Source organism: Prorops nasuta, unplaced genomic scaffold, assembly GCF_024137725.1.
Source record: "Prorops nasuta isolate Cenicafe-Biocafe unplaced genomic scaffold, Cenicafe_Pnas_1.2 PNAS00002, whole genome shotgun sequence".
Lineage (NCBI taxonomy): Eukaryota > Metazoa > Arthropoda > Insecta > Hymenoptera > Bethylidae > Prorops > Prorops nasuta.
In genome coordinates, this window is record NW_027116799.1 from 7,907,654 (window position 1) to 7,926,458 (window position 18,805).

Sequence of the window (18,805 nt, forward strand, 5' to 3'; positions counted from 1 at the left end):
AGGTTACACACGTCTACCTACACTCATCTTTATTTACCTTGTGCAATATACTTATCTTCTAGTCTTCACGATGCGCACGTGCAGTAATATCTGCAACCTGAATAAAGAGCTCGGTTTACCTTGAAACCAATCATTCACTATCATAATCTATAGTAGATAACATCTAGGCATGCGTATTATTCAGAGCACGATCAGAGATGTTATTGTTAAAAAAAAATACGCTTTAGTTTCGCACTAATAAACGAAAAAAGAATTTCTAATTGTATAAATATAACTTAAATATGTACAGTTTTAGAGTAAAGTTAATAAATATTACCAGAAACTAACAAAATTCTTTTATTTCTGTGTAAGCTTTATTGTAATATACTTTTAGGCTTTCTGGATCACTCAAGAAACTTTGCCACAATATTTCCTTCTTCCTAACAAGAGTATGATCTCTTCTCTAAAATTGTAAAAAAATAAATTATTTTGATGCACTATGCGATTGAATGAGACTTACTTACCATTAATTCCTTTGATGTGTTTCTTATTTTCAGCACATCTGATTGAATATCTTCCACTTCTTTCATATTTTTTTTATAACTAGTACAAATCTCATATGAGAAAAGATTCAAACTTTTTGTAGGTGAATTACTAACTTCTTCTAAATAGTTCTTGTTGACTTTTGTTTCTCTAAAAAATAAATTTCGTTAGAAAAACTATAAAAATTCATCGCTTAAATTTTAAAATAAAATATCCGCTTACAACAATTCAAGATTCTTAAGTTTATTAGTTAAAGCCCTTTCCAATAAAGTTTCCATTTGTTCTTCATTATATTTTATGATTTCATGATACTTTTTAATAGCTGTTCTAAGAGGATCTGCAGAGCTTTCACCATTTGATACCATAGATGTAAATATTTTGTAAAAGAAATTAGATGTTTCTGGCGATGACAATAAGTTATCAAATTGATGCTGCTGTTGAATCATACTTTCCTGTAAGGGATACTTATTTAGAAATATGTATTCTATTAATAAAAAAAAAAATTAATAAAATACTAACACATCTGTGAGAAGAAAGTGAATATTCAGTAGTAAGATAATAAACTGCATCTGCAATAAATTCTGCAACCTCATGAAGATGTTGATTTTGCATATCCATTAAAATACACAACAAATCTGAGGTAGCGTGCCCATGTTGTTTTGTCAGCAATAATAAATTATTTAATTTTTCCAGAGAAAGCTTTCTACGCTGTAAAGATGCTTGAGCATTATTTTCTATTAATTTGTTCATTTCTATATCTGCAAAATGTTCAGCAACTTCAAATAACTGCTTTTGTTGCAAAAGCATTAAATTTTCTTCTAAACAATCTCTTTCTCTTGTTAGCTTTATAATTTCTTCACTGTAAAAAAAGAATACAAAACATTTTTAATTGATCACACACATTTTAAACCATTTACACTCTACTGTTTTCATACAGGAAACGTTTTGTCCTCTGAGAAGAACAGTAGAGTGCTAAGGATTAAAATATTTAACCTATAAATGTTGTATTTACCGTAAATTGGATTCAGCTGGTAGTTTACAAAAACCATTATTATAAATATCCTTCACACATTTAAACATTGCAGTTACAGATTCCTTTTGAATTTTGGCTTTTATCTCATCCATTTTTGAAATTGCAAGCCTATGTGACATAATACAAAAGTTATATTTAAATTTCTAGAGATATTGTTAAAGAAATAAATTATAAGAGATATACCTTTGCTTACAAAGCATTATTTCATCAAATTGTTTTTCTTTACTATCATTTATAAATGAATTGTAATCTGAGTCATCGTATAATCTTTCAAAGGTATCCGAATGTTCCAATTGTCTCTTTATATAAAGACTTAAATAATCATAATATAATTGCATTTGCTTTGCAAAAAGTTCTATAGGCATCTGACTCCATAAAATTGAAGTATCTTTCTAATCAAAAATCTTGTATATAATAATTGTACCTGAGAAAAAATAATTATTTATATTATACTACTTACATTTTCTGCAGCATTGGCATATGTTTGTTGCAGATGTACAACACTATTGTAAAAATCACGGTTGCCAGAATCTAATTTTTCAACAATAAAAGTGCAGTCATTATACACTTTATTTAATAGAATTTGTCCTTTTTCTAATTGATTTTCTGCCTGCTCAATATCATCATCAATCTTATCTTCTAATTCTCTGTAATAATGTAAAATTTTAACAAAACAAACCTATTATGTGTGAAAGTATTTCATATGTATTATTTTGTTAAATACTTGAAATTTTTAATTCCATGTTGCAAAGTTTTTAAATAAATCTGATCTTGGTGATAGTTTTCTTTTAAGATGTTGAGCTCTGTAGAAAGTTCATTCATTTCTGCATCATCGTATGAAATTAACTTTAACATTTCAGGGTACTCTTTACATGCTTTTTCTAAAGCATCATCTAGATCGGTGCCTTCCAGCCATTCTCCAGATTTTTGTAACTGGTTTTTCCTACAAAAATATTTACTAAACTTAATTTTATATCTTTGGCTTAAAATAAAATAGTAATAGAAAACAAAGAAAACTTACTATTAAGAAAATAATAGTTTATTATCAAGTTTACTTAAAAGGGATATTACTTACAATTTTACTTCTTCGTCAGTAAGAACATTAGCTCGGGTTACATTTGAACAAAACCAATGCAAAAAAGGTTGTAATGCAGAATCATTACAAATCACATCAAGGGATTCTTGTGGAAAAGTTGCACAATCAGGTCGTAAATCGCTTATTTTATCATAAAAATGTTTGCTAGAAATACTCATTTTTTTCATTCAAAAATATCTTCCCTTAGGTTTAAAAGATTTTTTAGAAATTCAAAGTTAAACTTTATACCGTTCATAAGGTTAACACCTTTCAAACATCAAACCGTCAAACGCCAACATTTATAGCCGAGGCCCGAGATAGCTTATATTCCTACCATGAATGGCGCGCTGATTGGCTAGAAACCATTTAACCAATCTTAACCTACCAATCAAATTTGACCAATTCATTTAGCGGGAAGTTCAAAAAAGTAAAATATTAAATGTGAAATATTTGTGAATACAAAAATTTTAGGTAGTTAATATAAAAAAAGCAACAAAATAGATTCTAACAGTAGCTTTAATAACAAATTTTGTTATAAATTTGAATTCCAATTTTATGTATAATACACTTGTCAAGTAAGTGTGCTATTTCTTTATTAAAAGCCCTGTAGAATCAATGTATTTATACGTAAAAATGATGTATTATAATTTAATTTTCCTAAAATAAAATCAAAGTTCTATTCATGGCCCAGGCAAACCCGTATAAATTCTTACACCATGCATGTCTTTTATTTCTTCTTTTAGTACCTACAAAATAATGTAATCAAATAATTGACATGTTTTGTATTTTTAATCTTTATTTTGATAAATTTCTTACTTCATTTATAAGTCGGTGCTGTTTCACAGTGTTCAATCCCTCAAATTCACTAGATATAACATTTATTTCAAACATAGCACCACATCCTCCTAATAATTAATTTTAGCATTATTCTATTTTTGAAATCTGTATTAAAAAAAAAATAAATTGACTAACCAGACACATCATTGACTTCAATTGTCTGTGCTTTGGGAAATTTATTCCTTAACATGGTTATCATTTTTTGTTCTGCTTCTTTACCAGCTAAACCTCTTCCTGGTCCATTCCATACTCTTGAAAGAAGCTGTAATATTTTTATTTTATTCATTTTTTCTTTCTATTAATTATACTTTCCATTAAATTTTGTATGACAAAGCATTTTAAAATCTTTACAAAAATAGTTTACATATCAAACATAACAGTTGCAAATCTAATTATTAAGGCTGTCAAAAAAGTAGTTGTAGAAACAAAAATAATGAAATAGGTTGTTTATTGTAAATTTATACGTACCGATATGCTGCGAGAGGTTCTATATATGTGACGCAACATTTTATAATGATTCGTCAAGACAAACGTATAAACGATTACCTTTTGTCATAAATCTTCAAAGAAATCTTTAAGCAAAAAAAGAACAGTTGAGGGAAGTCCTACTTTTTCAGTTTCTCTCAACTGAACGTCCCCCACGTTGGGACTTCGCGGCATGGAGGTCATGGAGGTTATGTGTGAGGTTATGGTTGTGTAGAAATATCTTGGAATTGAACAGCTGATTTCTTAACACAAAACAACTATCGCCATCTGTTATATGTTTATCGCTCAGTTTACAATACAGACATTTTATCTTGTAGCACTAATGGTTTTTAACACAGTGATACTCGAGTAGTTTTAAACGAAGTATATAAGAATTGTTAAATTTAAAATATTAAATTTTATAATAAAGGAAGACGTGTTTAAAATAACAAAAATTTTTCTTTTTGTAATAATTGACCCAATTTATCAATAATGATTTATATTGTATACCATGCATATGTGTGTGAAGTTTGATGAATAATTTATACGATGGGGCATTATTAGTACGCTTATGTAGAATATGACAACAATAATGTGCGGTTGTTTTCATTTGAACAGAGGCCATACTCTTTTCACCAATTCTGACCTATGCCCTATATGTCGGACACCGTTTACAGCCTTCTATAGATAAATATCATTTTGTTTCCTTATGTATCATTATTCATAATTTAAACAAGTCCTGGGTTACTAACGAGCAGTGTCTTTCCAACGTTTTTCACCATGAACTGCTTAACTGGAGAGACAGATTCTTTAATTAGCAATGAAGTTCACTTGTCCACAGTGCCAAGTGCAACTGCTGTTAGAAATCAACAACATCAAACAGGTATATTTTTTTTAAATGAGAAGTCCATAAAATAAAGTTTTAAACAAATTCTGAGATTTTTTAAAGTAACATTACAATGTAAAAAGTAATTGGTTATAAAGTAAGGATATTAAAAATAACTGTTTCATTTTTTTAGGTACCAGCATTTTAGGCACTGTATTCTTAATTGTAAATGCAACTTTAGGAGCAGGTGTATTAAATTTTCCTCAAGCTTTTGACAATGCTGGTGGAATTGCAACATCTATTATTACTCAACTTGGTTTTCTTTTTTTTATTACTGCTACTCTCATTATTTTGGCAAGTTGTAGCGATATCACTAATACCCATTCCATGCAAGATACATGTGCAGGCTTGTGTGGCAGAAAATTCTTATATATCTGTGGCATATTTGTAGCTGTTTATAGTTTTGGATGTTGTTTAACATTTTTAATAATTATTGGTGATCAATTTGATAGAGTTTTTGCTACATTTTATGGAATGGATTTCTGTAATCATTGGTAATATATTTAAATTTGTATAACATTTTGTTACATATTTAATATGAATTTTTTATTTTGATGGTTAATTATTTTAGGTACTTATCAAGAACTTTTGTAACATCTACAGCATGTACTGTTTTTATATTACCCCTATGTTTTTTTAAAAGGCTTGACGTGTTAAGCTATGCCAGTTCTGTGGGTTGTGTAACAATTTTATATGTTGTATGGTTAATAATATATGAGAGTTTTGCTCATGAAGATAGTGCTAGCAAACCTGTAAAGATTTGGCCAGATAATTCTCTCGAAGCACTTGAGATTGTTCCTATCATATGCTTTGCTTATCAGGTATGAGTTAACTTACAGTTTTAACAAATAATTATTTGTCAATCGTAATTACATGACTATTTTTTTATATAGAGTCATATGACAGCTATACCAACTTATGCTTGCATGAAAAATCGTAAAATAGGACAATTTACTCTTTGTGCAATAATAAGTATGACAGTCTGCTTTGTTGTTTATTGTGTTGTTGGGATCTTTGGATATATTACTTTTGGTATTGGTAAAGTACCAAGTGATATTCTTCAGGGCTACATGGATAAAAATATTAGCCTTGCTATAGCTATTGTAGCAATTGCTGTGAAAAACTTCACTACTTATCCTATAGTTCTGTATTGTGGTAGAGATGCTGTACTTGGATTATTCGGTTTAGATATTGATATGCATATTAGATCTCGAATTATGATTACCTTAATATGGTTTGTAGCAACACTCAGTATAGCAATTTATGTACCAGATATTGCCCCAGTAATTAATTTATTAGGAGCACTATCTGCTACTTTTATCTTTATACTTCCTGGTATTTGTCTTCTTCAGAGTACTTTACTAAAAGACCCAGAACTTTATTTAAATAAAGATCGTCTATTATTGATACTCGCAATTGTAATTACCACAATTGGTGCTTTTGTGTTTGGAGTTGTTTTGATGGAGGCTGTACAAGATTTGCAAAAAGACTTATTTAAAAATCTGAAGGTAGCTGGTTTTAAAGCAATGTTAGGACAAAGCTTATGCAAATAGCCATAAGTAACAAAAGAAATATTTTTTACATTTTGAAATGACAAAGCCCAAGCTCATTTAATGTCACTAATAATGATGAATGAAATTTGTGATTATATTTTATAATATATTATACACTGTTTACAATATAAGTTAAAAAAATAGATGTAAGTTATGAGTCGTTAAGACTGATATGCAAATATTTGTAACACAAGAGATTTGTCCATAAAGATCTATAAAACTAGAAAAAAATACGGCAGTGGTGCAGTTTTAGGTGCAGCATGCTTTGATAGTAATAGTTATTGATGTGTTGATTTGTATAAGAAAAACAAATACTAATTTTTCATAAATAAAATCTCTTTTTTATTATACACTTTTTACAGTTTTCTTTAACACAGAGTGTTGTTATGTCTTAAATGAAATATAAAATAAGTATCATTGGCAGTCTATTCATAACAAATTTATAAGCTTTTTTAAATACATAATTTTAGGTTTTTAAATAATTTTTAAGCAATAAAACTCATTGAAATATTGCAAAGATTCATCAAGATGAACTTTGAGCCTCTAAAGTTTCTTTGGTCTTTGTAAAGTCGTGTAATATTTTATCCGACATATCAAACACTTTTTCTATTTTTGATTTACAAAAGAAGCATTCTCTAGTGTTAAGAAGATGTCGATCAATGCAAGCACGACACGTTTGGTGATTGCAAGGCTTAAATGTCACTGCGATAGGAAATGCATAACATATTGTGCAGGTATCTTCGTCGTCACTGATTGTTTTCGGATTAGGTAATATACGATTACAGATATTTAGATATTCTATCATTTTTTGAACCCTGTCGATTTCCTCGGGCATTACGTCGGTTTCATCTATAATAAAGTTAAAAGTATATAATATCAAGCCGCATGCAATTCATCCAATTATTAAGTAATGAATATACATACAATCACTAAAAGAAAAGGGCTTTACATTTTTTCGTTTCATATTATTAGTTTGTTTACCACCTATCACAAAACAAAGGGAGTCCATTTGAAAGCTTGGTTCAAACAGTAATGTCTTAGTAATCTCTGGCACTTCTGATATTGAGTTTGCTAAAAATTAGAAATTTAATAATTTTCCTTTTATTTAAAATAAGTATAATATTTCACTTACGAGTAGATATTTTCATATCTTCTTTTAAAAGTGCCAGTAAAATTCCAATTACAGCAGTTAGTATTGGAAAATGATCAACTGATTCCAAATCTGGTATTTCCATTAATACAACGTGTTGGAAGCAGCTTGTTTGTGAGCTCATTCTATTTAAAACTTGACTGAGTAACTGCAAAAAATACATTTTCATTAATAAATTTTTATTTTATTTCTTAGTAATTTTAAACTGTTGGTAATCAAAGGGCTAAGTACTAAAACTGTTAAAATTGTCAAGACGAGATCAGCGTTTAACCAAAATATTTATAATGTACACGCCTACTTCTAACATCAACATTCCTTATACTTTTATCTTGTAAATATTTATCTAAGAATTTTAGTACTTTAATCAGATGTAACTTATGAGAAATATATCTTTTTTAGAGTTTGATATAGTTTTTCGATAAATTGGCACTTAGCTCCTTTCTTACTAATACTACTCAAATATACTAACTTGACATAGTCGAGCTAATAAAGTTTCACTGGAAGTTTGAGATGGATCGCTAAAAATGTTTAGAGCTACAGAACATATCATTTCTAAAACTCTCAATAAAGAAATTGTGAGATCAAAACAAGCAGCGCATATTTTTAACTGTCTGGATTCGATAAAGCCTCTCTCCGGTCTCGATGATACATTGTGAATTTCTTGGACCATACCAATAAATTCCGAAAATGCCCAATTTAACTGATTCAGTAATGAGTTCAAAAACTGAGTTGTACTCTGCGAATTATTCAATAATGCATCTCGAATATATCCTTGGAAAACAACGGATGGACACGGCTCTGTGAATTAAAACAGAGTTTTTCTGTTGATTTCAGCTACTCTTAATATTTGTAAAAACTTACTTATTGGCTGAGAAATATATTCTTGTTGCGGGGTTTTTGGCCCCACTTTCTTCGTAAGATGCGGACTTTTTTCATAACGAAATGCAAAGCCATGGCCTTGCCAAAATCTGACTAGAACCCAATTCGATTGTGCCCACGCTCTATTTTCATAAGGCTTTAACAAATTGTTAACAACTTTCAATTTACTTTCTATCGGAACATTTTCCATTGCCTCTAGAGTAAGAGGATTGGATACAAAGCCTGCCAATGCTAGAATCAATGTATCTTTTGCGCTTGCATTGACTATTCGAGGATCAAGGAAATGATTGCACAAGAAATCGGCAATCTTTAATAAGATTTCTTTATAATCCGGTATTCCTTCTATGGGTATTGTAGGATGTAAATGATTTCTGATACCCACAAATAAATCGGACATTGCATCTAGATAAAAATCAGGTACAAAACTAAACATATTCCCTTCTTCACTAGCCGTTCGTAAAGTTAATATTACAACTTTTAAGAGCCACGTCAATTGAGTTTGTTTCTCTTCTGAAAATACTGCAGCACGGACCCAAGCCATGTGTCGAGAATGCTCGGATAATTTAGAGGTAAAAACCTCAATCGCGCGAAGCAGTTCAGTTTGAATTAATTGAGAATCAATATCATCATTTTGTTGAACAATTTCTAATCGAGATTTGGTATCAGCGATAGCCGCAATATAATCTGAAATACTTTCTTTAAGACTGGCTAATTTAGCTACTTGTTTCTTAACTGCAGCATGATAAAATAGAATAATTCCGTCCAGTAGCTCTAACAAAGAGATTACAGGATCTGCCGTTCCTGGTTTTGGAGGTGTCCTGTCGTCTTCCCAAAAAGGCAAATATCCTAATCTTTCAACTATCATGGAGCTTCCAGGTCCTACAGCATTCAGATTAATCATTCTCGCGATAGGTATAAGCATAGGTAGCTCTCCCTGTCTTAAAGCCCCCCCAATAAATGAAGCTGACGATGTATCACGTGTTTGCTCCATTGCAACCATAACTTCATGTTCAGGACCTAAAAGGTGCATTAACTCATTCTTAAACGTCTTATGCAGGTGAGAAATTACGCCACCCAATCTATCAATTCCTGAGTAGCTAATTGACGCATCATAAAAAACCCTGTAGATTTGTATTAATAAATGTTCGTTCTTTCATTACAATTAGACGAATTTATTTAATTTTATTAAAACAGCTTACCTGCAAGGTATGTACACAGGATCTGATCCTACTTCTTTATCCCACAAAGTTCTAAATGTAACCAAAAGTCGATGGAAGCAACAGAATGTAATAGGTAAAGGTGTCTGAAAAAATTACAATAATATGAAATAGAAATCATATAAAAGTTTACTACTGTTAAATTCGCATATACTTACGCGATTTGACATAACATGTTCTTGAACAAAACGACGAAATTTTTTAAGGAAGATCGTTCTCGAGGTCGGTGTTTTATCAGTTCCATCGGAATTATTAAGAAGGGTTAGTAACAATTCCATTTGTAATTCTTCTATTTCTACATATTATTAAAAATAAAAAGCTCGCTATTAATTAATTATTAAGCATACAAAGTAAACATTGATAATATTCTTACCAGATATAGCTGATTTGATCCGTTTACATGCATCAAAATAATCTTGCTTATTAGTTTCAATGGACGGATCTACAGGATTTGTCTCCCACCAAACTTTATTAATTACTGCTGCTAAGCCATCTTCATCCAATGGTTTTACATGTACAAAATTAGCAAACCAGACACGATCAAATAACATGTTTTGTAACAAACGCTGTCTTGTTTTAGTATGTTGGCAAACTTTAACAAGCACTACCAAACTTTTGCACTGCTCTGGATATTCAAGTAACAATGAAACTACCCTGAATGTAGAAAATAAATATACTATTGTACTTTCTAAGCAAGATTTCAATTCGTGTTCTTCTAAAAAGGTCCACAATAGATCTAAACAAGTCATTAGCTCAGAGGTATCAGAATTTATATTGTGAAACTTCATATTCGATGTTAAAGATAATTTTTGAATGTATGGAACAAAAACAGATTCAACAATATATGGCACAGTGAGCAATGGTCCGGCTAACTTTAAAATGCACCTTACAAGACACATGAGAAAAGCATGAGTGCTCATAATTTTGTTCTCTTCCAGAGAGGCTTGCTTTTGATCTATTTGTATTTTATCTATTATTTCCACCATTTTTGAGAACCACTTAAGTAAAAGTACTGTTTGGCCCACTTTTTCAAAGGGTGCGATCTGTAAAGCCTCATATCCATCAATTGGATAACGCAAGGGTGTGGCACCAAAATTTGCTGTTAAATTTTCTGTGAAACCAAGACTGACAGTAGGAAAATATGCTATTCCAGGTCCAATTGATACTTTATCAAATGCTAATCCCAGAAGTTTTCCATTTCTACAAAATTCAATTGTACCCTCGTTTAAATCTATTGCACAACCAATAATATCTCCTGAAAGCCATGCTTCTCCATATTTATGTGTTGACATATTCCATTTTCTTACACGATTACCATCGTATGCGAAAGAATTGGGTGTGTCACCTAGGTATGAATAGCAAATATATTAAGTCACAAATGGCAAAGAATAATAGATATATTTTCTTCAAACATACCAACTCCAGATTGTTGATTAAATTTACATTTAGCAGTACTCCAACCCAACTGCATGACACCTTTAGATCCAAGTTGTAACTCATACATCCATTTTCCTGTGAACACTGCAGTATTTGCTCGCATAGTACTAAAGTTACTTTGAGAGTTGACACTTAATCTATCTGGTGATACAATAAACAGTCCTTGATGCGTGGATAAATCAAATCGAACAAGATTAGGTCCTATTCGACCTATTCTTTTATCCTCAAAAACTAGAGGGGCATCATATTTGGCTAAAACATTTTTTATGTAGTTATCCACATATTGTATAGTTTGAGATGTTCTGAAAACACGCATAAGTGTATAAAATCTTATATCATAAAATTAATTAAAAGATTTATATTGTTAAAACATTACACTTACCTAGACGTCTTTTCCTTCTCATCTTGCAAGCTGTTGACACTCGTTAAATCATCTATAATATCCGAACCAAATATTTTTTCCAAAATTTCTTCTGTCTCCATCGGTAGATATTAAAATGACAGAAATTTATTTTGACAAAAATTTATTTTTCTACGAAAAACGCCGCTAACTTCAGTTCAGTTAAACGAAAAACCCAGAGATATCGATTGATATGTCGGTAATCGGTAAAGTCGGTAAGTTACGTGACTTGATCTTCATGATACTTTCTGTTGGATTTTTAATAATTTTTTCTGAATCTTGTTCCATTTTGTTAATTCTTTACTCTTATTATTTAATAATGTATGGTGCAGATAATTATTACTTTACAAATCAAATAAATCAAAGTATTGTCTAATTAACCTTGTAAATTTTAAATAAACCTCTTTCGAAATTGTATTTTGACCGAAAGTTATTTTAGCCAGAAACACTAACTTCAGTTCAGACAAAACAGTAACTGATCTCTGACGATCTACTGACTTGACAGTAACCTGAAATCATCGATATACCGATCGGGAAAATCCGTATATATCAGAACGTAAATTTCAATTTTCAAAACTCATTACGGATTTGCAACACATTTTCACCTCCTCTGTTCCATGGTTTTAGCTAAAAGCAGTACACTGTGCGTTTGCACCACCGATAAATTAGTTTGATCAAAAGGATCTTAGGAATTTATAGGGTATATTCAGACGGCACACTGCTTACTATACTTACGTAGTACTAAGTAAATTTTCACGACTGGGTTGATTAGTCATCCTATTCTACATCAATTCACTGAGTAAAACTTTTAGCATCGTTGAGTATCGGCTGGAGATACATGAATTATATTGGAGGAATAGTAAATATTTATTCTTTACGTTTGTTTATTGATATTATTATCATTAGCCTTAAAGGAAAGTGTTGATTAGGCATTTATAAATTTTTAATGTCACTGATATTAATGTGAGACATAACTATATATGTAACGTTATATGATAAATTACAATTAATTGAGTTAAAACTTAATATAACGTGTGTATTATATGTAAAATAATCGCTATACAAACGTATAATAGGATATGAGTGCAAGTTTAAATATAGAATCAACAATTATATGTGTGTAACGCTGCAGAAAATATATGATACAATCGGAAGAAATATTCTTGGCTTTGGTATTATCTTTTTCTTACGGTAGGTATAGCGTGTCAGCACTGTTAATCGTATCTATATTTAGCGCGAACAATTATTTATAAAATAAGAGTATTATGAAGCCATCGTGTATATACGCATTTCGTTATTTGTATTATTTAGAAATAACACTTTCACGGATGTACGATCGCTGATTAATCACGAGAAAAATCGAAAGAAAGATATATGCCTGCGGCTCTACTATGTAGACATTTGTAAAAGTGTGTAGTAGTTTTCATATTATTTTACGCATGCTATTTAATTAACGAGTACATCGAAAGGCGTATGATTACGATGAGGTGTAACATTGTTTTTCGTTGAATTTCAAATATCGGGATTATCAATAGTGCGTTATGCCCAATGGCTATGACTATGATGTCATTTATTAAATATTCACGTTATTGTACATTTAGTATTATTTTTTGTTGAATATATCGAACATCACTGTCATATTAGTACCTAAAATTAAGAAATACGTAGTATATAACATATCGTATAGATTCTAGCATATTTAGCAAATGAATTGCTCACGCCAAGATCGTCTCATTCGCGCATGTTAATAAAACAAAATTGCTTAAAAGAAAATGTCAAAATTCATGCATTCATCTGCATTAAAGGAACATCGAGCATGTTTATCGTAAACATTAGTAACCATAATGATTGATTGGTAGAAGTAGTTTTGGATATGCGAATTTGCTATTTAAAATAAATTATATCGATTATTGTGTAGAAATTTGTTTTTTGCCTAATAACTTTTCTCTCTTTTCCTTCCTTCGCTCAATCACGCGCACACCCAAACACACACATGTACACTCTCTATTTCTCTGCACTTTTTATTCCATTCTATCACACACACACACACACACACACACACACACTATCTCTCTCATTCTCCCACTCAAATAATATTTCGATGCATGATTTAATTTCTCTCACACACGGCCCTGTTACTTCCCCCTATCATCATATCTCTCATGACTAGAAACATCGTTTCATGGGTCACTTGGTAAAAAAATTGCGCGAAAATGGAAAATATTCATAGAAAAAATAAACCGATGTCGAGGACGACGACGATGATGACTGGTGTAGCGATAATCGTTCGTATATCCCACTGTTCCTGTGTCATTAAAACATAATATAGTATTGTGTTTTCGTATTGTCGCGCTTTATATATCATCGTTACCGGTCAAAGATCGTGCGGGCATCCTCGACAGCTATCCTCTCTTCTCGAATACGATAATAATTAATTAGTAGAAGTCCTTGCATTGGGCGGAGTGACTGGTCGATGGGAGGGGCGTCTTCTCTCTCTCTCTCTATCCTCGAAAGAGCGTTAGGTTTTTTGCGTGTACGGGAGAACCTTAAGAATACTATAAGAATGAAACGCGTGCGTCGTTCGTCGATGAAAATAAATATATCTTTATAGTGTACAGGTCGAGACGCACTAATGTAGTCGTTAATTAATGGCAATTCAATTGGCTTGCTCGGCACTCTGCGCAGCCTGTTTCTCGATTTTCCTGGCCAACTCGGGACTCATGTGGGGATGCGGCGGGAACGGCATCACGGGTTTGCGCAGGATCGTCGGCTTGACCTTGACCTGAGGCTTGAAGGACGAGACTTGCTGGCTTCCACCCGTCAGATGCATATCGGCGAACTTGGCGACGATTTTCGGGGTCGATCTGGGAGGCAGGGGGGAGCGCAAACCTATGGCATCTGATCCAATTTCATTGGAACTGGCTGATCTGACGATCTCTTCCTGTTCGACGTACACTTCCGGTTCCGCCTCCGCGGTCTCCACTCTCTTCAGCTTGCTGCTCTCCGGATTCGTCTTGGTGTTCTTCTTCAGGGTGCACTGGTTCTGTTTGGCGAACCTCTCGGCAGCGGTGCTCATGTCGGGCGACTCCGGACCACCGGTCGGCGAAGTGGAGGCCTCGATCCTAACCGGATGTAGCGGTGCCTCGTCGTCCGAGCTGCTCAGACTGCTCGACGAGGCGGATTTCTTGCTGGCGTCTTGCGCCGACAGAGGCAGATCCATCACGAGGTCCGGTGTGTGCTTTTGTCGCATCTCGCGAAACTCCTGCGAAGTCCTGAAGGACTTTGACATTGGTAGCGGTGGGTTCACCAACTGAGTCTGCGAGGCTGCTCTTCGCTGCCACAGTTCGCGGTTCGCCGAGAACGTCGTCGTTTCTTGTTCCTCCTCTTGGGAAGGGTTGCAGATACCCTGAAGAGAGTTGACGCTGGGCTGCTGAATCGTCTCACCCATGCTTTGAGACTTCCAATGCTGTTTTCTACCAGCGCCCCGCAAAATCGATGAGATTCTCTCTGACTCCTCTATCGATTCGTCGTCCCTTTGCTGCTGCTGGCAATTTTGCTGCGGTGCTGCTGTCATTACTGCCAACGCTTCCGTCCGGTTGGATATGTCTTTCTCATCCTCCATGTTATTATTATCCAGTGTCGACTGTGCGCTATCAGTTTTCTGCTCCTCCATGGCAAATACCACCCTCTCGTGTTCAGGAGTGGATGCTTTCGGTGCTCGCGACGGTGTCGTGGATTCCTGGAAAATAGTTGAAGTACCAAAAGTGACGAGTATTCCATTGAGACTTATCTAAGGGAAGAGTCGTCGACGAATGAGCAGTTCGTTATGCAAACGGTCGTTCCAGGGGAGCTTCTATTAACTTTTTCACTATAACGTTATACAAAGAGAATCCCATTACTATATAATAATAGAGAGATAAAACTTGGTAACTTTATACTTATATATATTTAATATTACATATATATATTCATATATATATATGTAACATAATTGTGATTTAACGAGACATGGAAATACACTGACAATACAATGACAAGGCAAAACATCAGAGAGAAATACGTGATAGTAATAACATAAAGTTTCATTCATTAACAACTAGACCTTGTAATACGGTATAGAAACGTGCATGCATTAACGTAAATCAGTTTTAACGTAAATTTTTGGATGATGCGTTTGTAAGTTAGGAATAAAAACTGCTCGTAAAACTGAAAACTGGTTTAAGGTGGAATTGATTATTCTGCGGAGAATTTGGATGCACGTGGTATAATATACAGAGTATTACATGTATATTGTGGTACTACCTATTAGCGCAACACTTTGCCGTGTACCATCCACGTGTAGCGATAAGATTAGTGTTTTAGCTGAATGGATGAGATGGGTGAGATACTTCTTTACTCACCTAAGCCGAAAGAATGTCCGTTGCTTAAGTAGACCCCGCAAGCGGCATTCCGTATGGCTTCGTCTACAGACTGAGATCGATCTACGGAACGCTAGGATTCACAAACCAACTGAACTGTCAAATTGACACTCCTTGAACGAAATGAAAAAAACACAAACGACAGAACCACACAACACTGGCAGCAGTTTTATCGAACAGTTTTTAGTCCGTTTCGCCACTACTTATGCACGCGAAACATTTGCTGTCAACTATAGAGCTGACTCTATACGTAAATCTGGAAAAACAGCAACCAAACCAACTGTTAACATTGAAAGTTTAAACAATTAAAAAAAAAACGGCACAAGGGGCTCCAAGGACAAAATAGGCGGCGCAAGACAAGAGACCAAGGCACATGCAGGCAATGAACATGTATATTTCTATTTTATTTACAAGAGTATCGTACAAATTCTTACACCATTATAGTATATATTTGTATAGATATCATTCAAAATAAATTAAACTTACAATTACCATTTGAAGTTTAAGTAATACTTTTTTTTTACTATATTCCGGTCGTCGTACTCTTAGATCATTTAGTAAGGGCGTATATCACGTACAAGAAATTTCTTACCGCAGTTCCCTTCATCGGTTTATTTGCGAATCTTTCTGCATTCTTTACGAGAGCTACCAATATTATTGCTGAACAGTGTCAAACCAGTATACCGAGCGGAAGAAAGAAACAAACCATTCGACTCGAGGAACATTTTTTTCCTTTTGTATACGTTCCAGTAAAAAAAAAGCTATGAACAATAAGCACTAGTGTTCCGAAGCTCAGTCTTTTGGCAGAAACAGACGCTCCTCGAGCTTCCAATTATAACAATATTGAAATTATCGTAACCCTCGACACAAGTATTTCTCGGTTCAATTATTGTCCTACATTATCTCTATAGAGAAATAACGAAGCAATGCATTCTATAAGTGCTGTGCACAGGCGGTAGGTAGATTGTGTTTGGAGTCTACATTGTGCAATTCCGAGACATCTTTCGCGCAATTTGCAATAAAAAAGGGAGAATATAAAATGTTTAGCACAAACAGCCATGCACCTGTGTTTCATGAAGTACATACCATTTGAATGTGTCGTACAGAGTACAAAAGCAGGCGAACAAAAGAAAAACAAAACAAAAAATCAGAATAAATCTCAATACTAAACGGTGGTTTCCAATACCTCTCGACTGATGATGGGTTGTGCTGATGAGATGCAGGGCACATTCGTTACAACTGCCGATATTATACCGCTGCTGTTAGCAGCATTCTCTGTCGTTACTATATTGGTACCCGTGGACAAATCGGATGTACCACCGGAAGACCATACATTTGCATTTCCCGATGGACCCATTAACGGTGAATTATTGCTCGACAGGACACTGTCTGCCGAACTGGAGGCCCTCCTCCGCATAGATTCTTCGCTCGATGATTTCAATAATTCTTTATCTCGTTCTTCGTCCCTGTTTGACAAACAGTCGCTAATTGTTAATCATCGATGCTTTTAGTAACATTTATATTATATCGCGCGTTACCTCATCATCACGGTGTACTTACTTCATTTTCAGCATTATATATTTGTCTGGGATTAATCCTTCCCTACCAGCTACAGCCCCTCTCCACCAGTCATTGCTCACCTGGGTGTACAACGTCAGAGTATCCCCTTTCTTAAAACTAAGCTCTCTGTCGGATCTTGCGTTGAAATCAAATTGCGCCGTTGCTTCAAGGTTTTCCGACTCTGCAGGAATCATTTCAACATGTTATATTTCGTTCTAATTTTGGACAAATTCACAATAATAGCCTTCCTGGCTACTTTTCTCGCTTACCGTCCTCCGAAGGATAAACCTCAGAATCCATGTCTTCTTGAACTTGATCCGTCGGTGAATCCCCCACATCTCTGTACAATGATCAATAGCAGCACGTTAGTTTCGCCAACTGATAAGACATCTTTGAAAGATACATGTGTTCATGCACGTTTAACACTTACACGTCATCCGGCTCTCTACTTATATACTTTTCGTACTGAATTCCACCGATATCTTCCGGAAAGATTTCTTCGCAGAAAGTTATAATATTTTTGATCAATTCGTTTACTTGGTTCTGGTACTGAACTTGATCCTTATCCTCCGGAACAGGCACCAACGTTGGACCGAAGCAAATGGCCAAGTTGTACGGATCCATCATATTCTCATCCGAAAACTCTGATAAGCTGATGGGAGAGTATCGAAGAGATTAGTAATGAAGTATTGGAGAGGAGACAGAAATAAAATTTAGTTTATTGATTATAGGATATACTGACTGGTTAAGAAAAGCGAAAAGATATCGCATCACGATTACGACTGGTCGTGGAAGACTGGCAATAAGCTCTTTCATCTTATTAACAAATTCCTGCTTAGACTCTAGCTGCGCCAATTCCATAAGATGCTCGAAATAAAAGATCGGAAATAGTGGTTCCCTTAATTCTCGTAGGTACAGCTTTAGTACGCCAGCGACACTGTTGATATCTGAGGCATCCGTGACGTCAGCCAGTGGATCTTCTCCTCTTTCGAACCACTCTCTAAAGTTGTTGATTTCTACTTGGGAGCCCGAGACTCTGAATATACCTTGATGATGAAGCCCATAGAGATTGATAACTCGTATACAGCTCTTCATGATCAATGGTATTTCTTGATTAGTGCTTTCCAAGTACTCCTCCAAAGATCCACCGAAAAGCTTCGGCTGACCATTCATCTGCAAACGACCTATTCGTTTTCTACGTGCTTGCTTTTGCTTGGTCGTGGAGATGGATGGATTAGGACTCGAATTCGATCCGTCTATCAAACTTTGGCGAATGTATTCTTGCTTAGCATCGAGCCTGGCTATTCTCGACGTTCCTAAGAGGTATTCCCTGAATTTCTGTAACGAGCAAAATCGATTATTTTCAAGAGCAG

General features: G+C 33.9%; 5 protein-coding genes across 11 annotated transcripts in view; 1 reads left to right on the top strand and 4 right to left on the bottom strand.

Annotated features, from left to right (window-relative positions):
* Positions 1–14: 14 nt before the first annotated feature.
* Positions 15–2,942, bottom strand: dgt3 (dim gamma-tubulin 3). Of its 3 annotated transcripts, none has more exons than XM_066738430.1 (10): positions 2,631–2,942; positions 2,280–2,498; positions 2,016–2,202; positions 1,739–1,947; positions 1,535–1,663; positions 1,042–1,381; positions 745–974; positions 504–672; positions 328–442; positions 15–234 (listed from the first exon to the last, which is right to left on the bottom strand). In XM_066738430.1, exons 1-10 carry the CDS (start codon positions 2,816–2,818, stop codon positions 224–226), a joined length of 1,797 nt encoding a protein of 598 aa, XP_066594527.1. In that variant the 5' UTR covers positions 2,819–2,942; the 3' UTR covers positions 15–223. The 3 variants fall into 3 exon arrangements, with proteins under 3 accessions (XP_066594527.1, XP_066594542.1, XP_066594535.1); XM_066738445.1 differs by having other exon boundaries at positions 15–97; positions 317–442; XM_066738438.1 differs by having other exon boundaries at positions 317–442.
* A 213-nt stretch (positions 2,943–3,155) lies between these two features.
* Positions 3,156–4,152, bottom strand: LOC136780261 (bolA-like protein 3). Its single transcript, XM_066738518.1, has 4 exons — positions 3,936–4,152; positions 3,603–3,729; positions 3,447–3,535; positions 3,156–3,376 (listed from the first exon to the last, which is right to left on the bottom strand). Exons 1-4 carry the CDS (start codon positions 3,972–3,974, stop codon positions 3,311–3,313), a joined length of 321 nt encoding a protein of 106 aa, XP_066594615.1. The 5' UTR covers positions 3,975–4,152; the 3' UTR covers positions 3,156–3,310.
* Positions 4,153–4,686: 534 nt separating this feature from the next.
* LOC136780222 (sodium-coupled neutral amino acid transporter 7-like) lies at positions 4,687–6,663 on the top strand. Of its 2 annotated transcripts, none has more exons than XM_066738463.1 (4): positions 4,687–4,815; positions 4,952–5,312; positions 5,462–5,639; positions 5,712–6,663. In XM_066738463.1, the coding sequence occupies exons 1-4, from the start codon at positions 4,713–4,715 to the stop codon at positions 6,369–6,371; spliced, it is 1,302 nt and encodes a 433-aa protein (XP_066594560.1). In that variant the 5' UTR covers positions 4,687–4,712; the 3' UTR covers positions 6,372–6,663. The 2 variants fall into 2 exon arrangements, with proteins under 2 accessions (XP_066594560.1, XP_066594553.1); XM_066738456.1 differs by having other exon boundaries at positions 5,390–5,639; positions 5,712–6,661.
* Positions 6,664–6,699: 36 nt separating this feature from the next.
* LOC136780187 (E3 ubiquitin-protein ligase RNF123-like) lies at positions 6,700–11,698 on the bottom strand. The gene is made up of 10 exons (XM_066738377.1): positions 11,437–11,698; positions 11,034–11,356; positions 9,991–10,962; positions 9,776–9,912; positions 9,600–9,703; positions 8,383–9,521; positions 7,991–8,319; positions 7,504–7,669; positions 7,296–7,442; positions 6,700–7,220 (listed from the first exon to the last, which is right to left on the bottom strand). The coding sequence occupies exons 1-10, from the start codon at positions 11,535–11,537 to the stop codon at positions 6,895–6,897; spliced, it is 3,744 nt and encodes a 1,247-aa protein (XP_066594474.1). The 5' UTR covers positions 11,538–11,698; the 3' UTR covers positions 6,700–6,894.
* A 642-nt stretch (positions 11,699–12,340) lies between these two features.
* Positions 12,341–18,805, bottom strand: part of LOC136780191 (SLIT-ROBO Rho GTPase-activating protein 1-like) — a 51,410-nt gene continuing 44,945 nt past the window's right edge. For 2 of the 4 annotated variants that reach the window (XM_066738388.1, XM_066738397.1), the window contains exons 8-13: positions 18,175–18,770; positions 17,863–18,084; positions 17,702–17,772; positions 17,433–17,613; positions 17,059–17,338; positions 12,341–15,193 (exon numbers count right to left, since the gene is read on the bottom strand). In XM_066738388.1, the coding sequence (XP_066594485.1) occupies positions 14,111–15,193; positions 17,059–17,338; positions 17,433–17,613; positions 17,702–17,772; positions 17,863–18,084; positions 18,175–18,770 (2,433 nt within the window). In that variant the 3' untranslated portion in view covers positions 12,341–14,110. The remainder of the gene's footprint in view (positions 15,194–17,058; positions 17,339–17,432; positions 17,614–17,701; positions 17,773–17,862; positions 18,085–18,174; positions 18,771–18,805) is intronic. The other 2 variants (XM_066738416.1, XM_066738407.1) reach the window with 1 other exon arrangement.

What these genes read in the sequence shown, in the direction of transcription:
- dgt3 (XM_066738430.1), bottom strand. Translation starts at nt 2,818, where the DNA reads ATGAAAAAAATGAGTATTTCTAGCAAACATTTTTATGATAAAATAAGC. An exon ending in ATAATGCTTTGTAAGCAAAG is followed by an intron (nt 1,664 to 1,738) that starts GTATATCTCTTA and finishes TATGTCACATAG; the next exon opens with GCTTGCAATTTCAAAAATGG. An exon ending in CACTTTCTTCTCACAGATGT is followed by an intron (nt 975 to 1,041) that starts GTTAGTATTTTA and finishes TATCCCTTACAG; the next exon opens with GAAAGTATGATTCAACAGCA.
- LOC136780261 (XM_066738518.1), bottom strand. Translation starts at nt 3,974, where the DNA reads ATGTTGCGTCACATATATAGAACCTCTCGCAGCATATCG. An exon ending in GAACCTCTCGCAGCATATCG is followed by an intron (nt 3,730 to 3,935) that starts GTACGTATAAAT and finishes AAAATATTACAG; the next exon opens with CTTCTTTCAAGAGTATGGAA. An exon ending in TGAAGTCAATGATGTGTCTG is followed by an intron (nt 3,536 to 3,602) that starts GTTAGTCAATTT and finishes ATTAATTATTAG; the next exon opens with GAGGATGTGGTGCTATGTTT.
- LOC136780222 (XM_066738456.1), top strand. Translation starts at nt 4,713, where the DNA reads ATGAACTGCTTAACTGGAGAGACAGATTCTTTAATTAGCAATGAAGTT. An exon ending in ATGGATTTCTGTAATCATTG is followed by an intron (nt 5,313 to 5,389) that starts GTAATATATTTA and finishes TAATTATTTTAG; the next exon opens with GTACTTATCAAGAACTTTTG. An exon ending in TCATATGCTTTGCTTATCAG is followed by an intron (nt 5,640 to 5,711) that starts GTATGAGTTAAC and finishes TTTTTTATATAG; the next exon opens with AGTCATATGACAGCTATACC.
- LOC136780187 (XM_066738377.1), bottom strand. Translation starts at nt 11,537, where the DNA reads ATGGAGACAGAAGAAATTTTGGAAAAAATATTTGGTTCGGATATTATA. An exon ending in GAGAAGGAAAAGACGTCTAG is followed by an intron (nt 11,357 to 11,436) that starts GTAAGTGTAATG and finishes GCGTGTTTTCAG; the next exon opens with AACATCTCAAACTATACAAT. An exon ending in TAATCAACAATCTGGAGTTG is followed by an intron (nt 10,963 to 11,033) that starts GTATGTTTGAAG and finishes ATTCATACCTAG; the next exon opens with GTGACACACCCAATTCTTTC.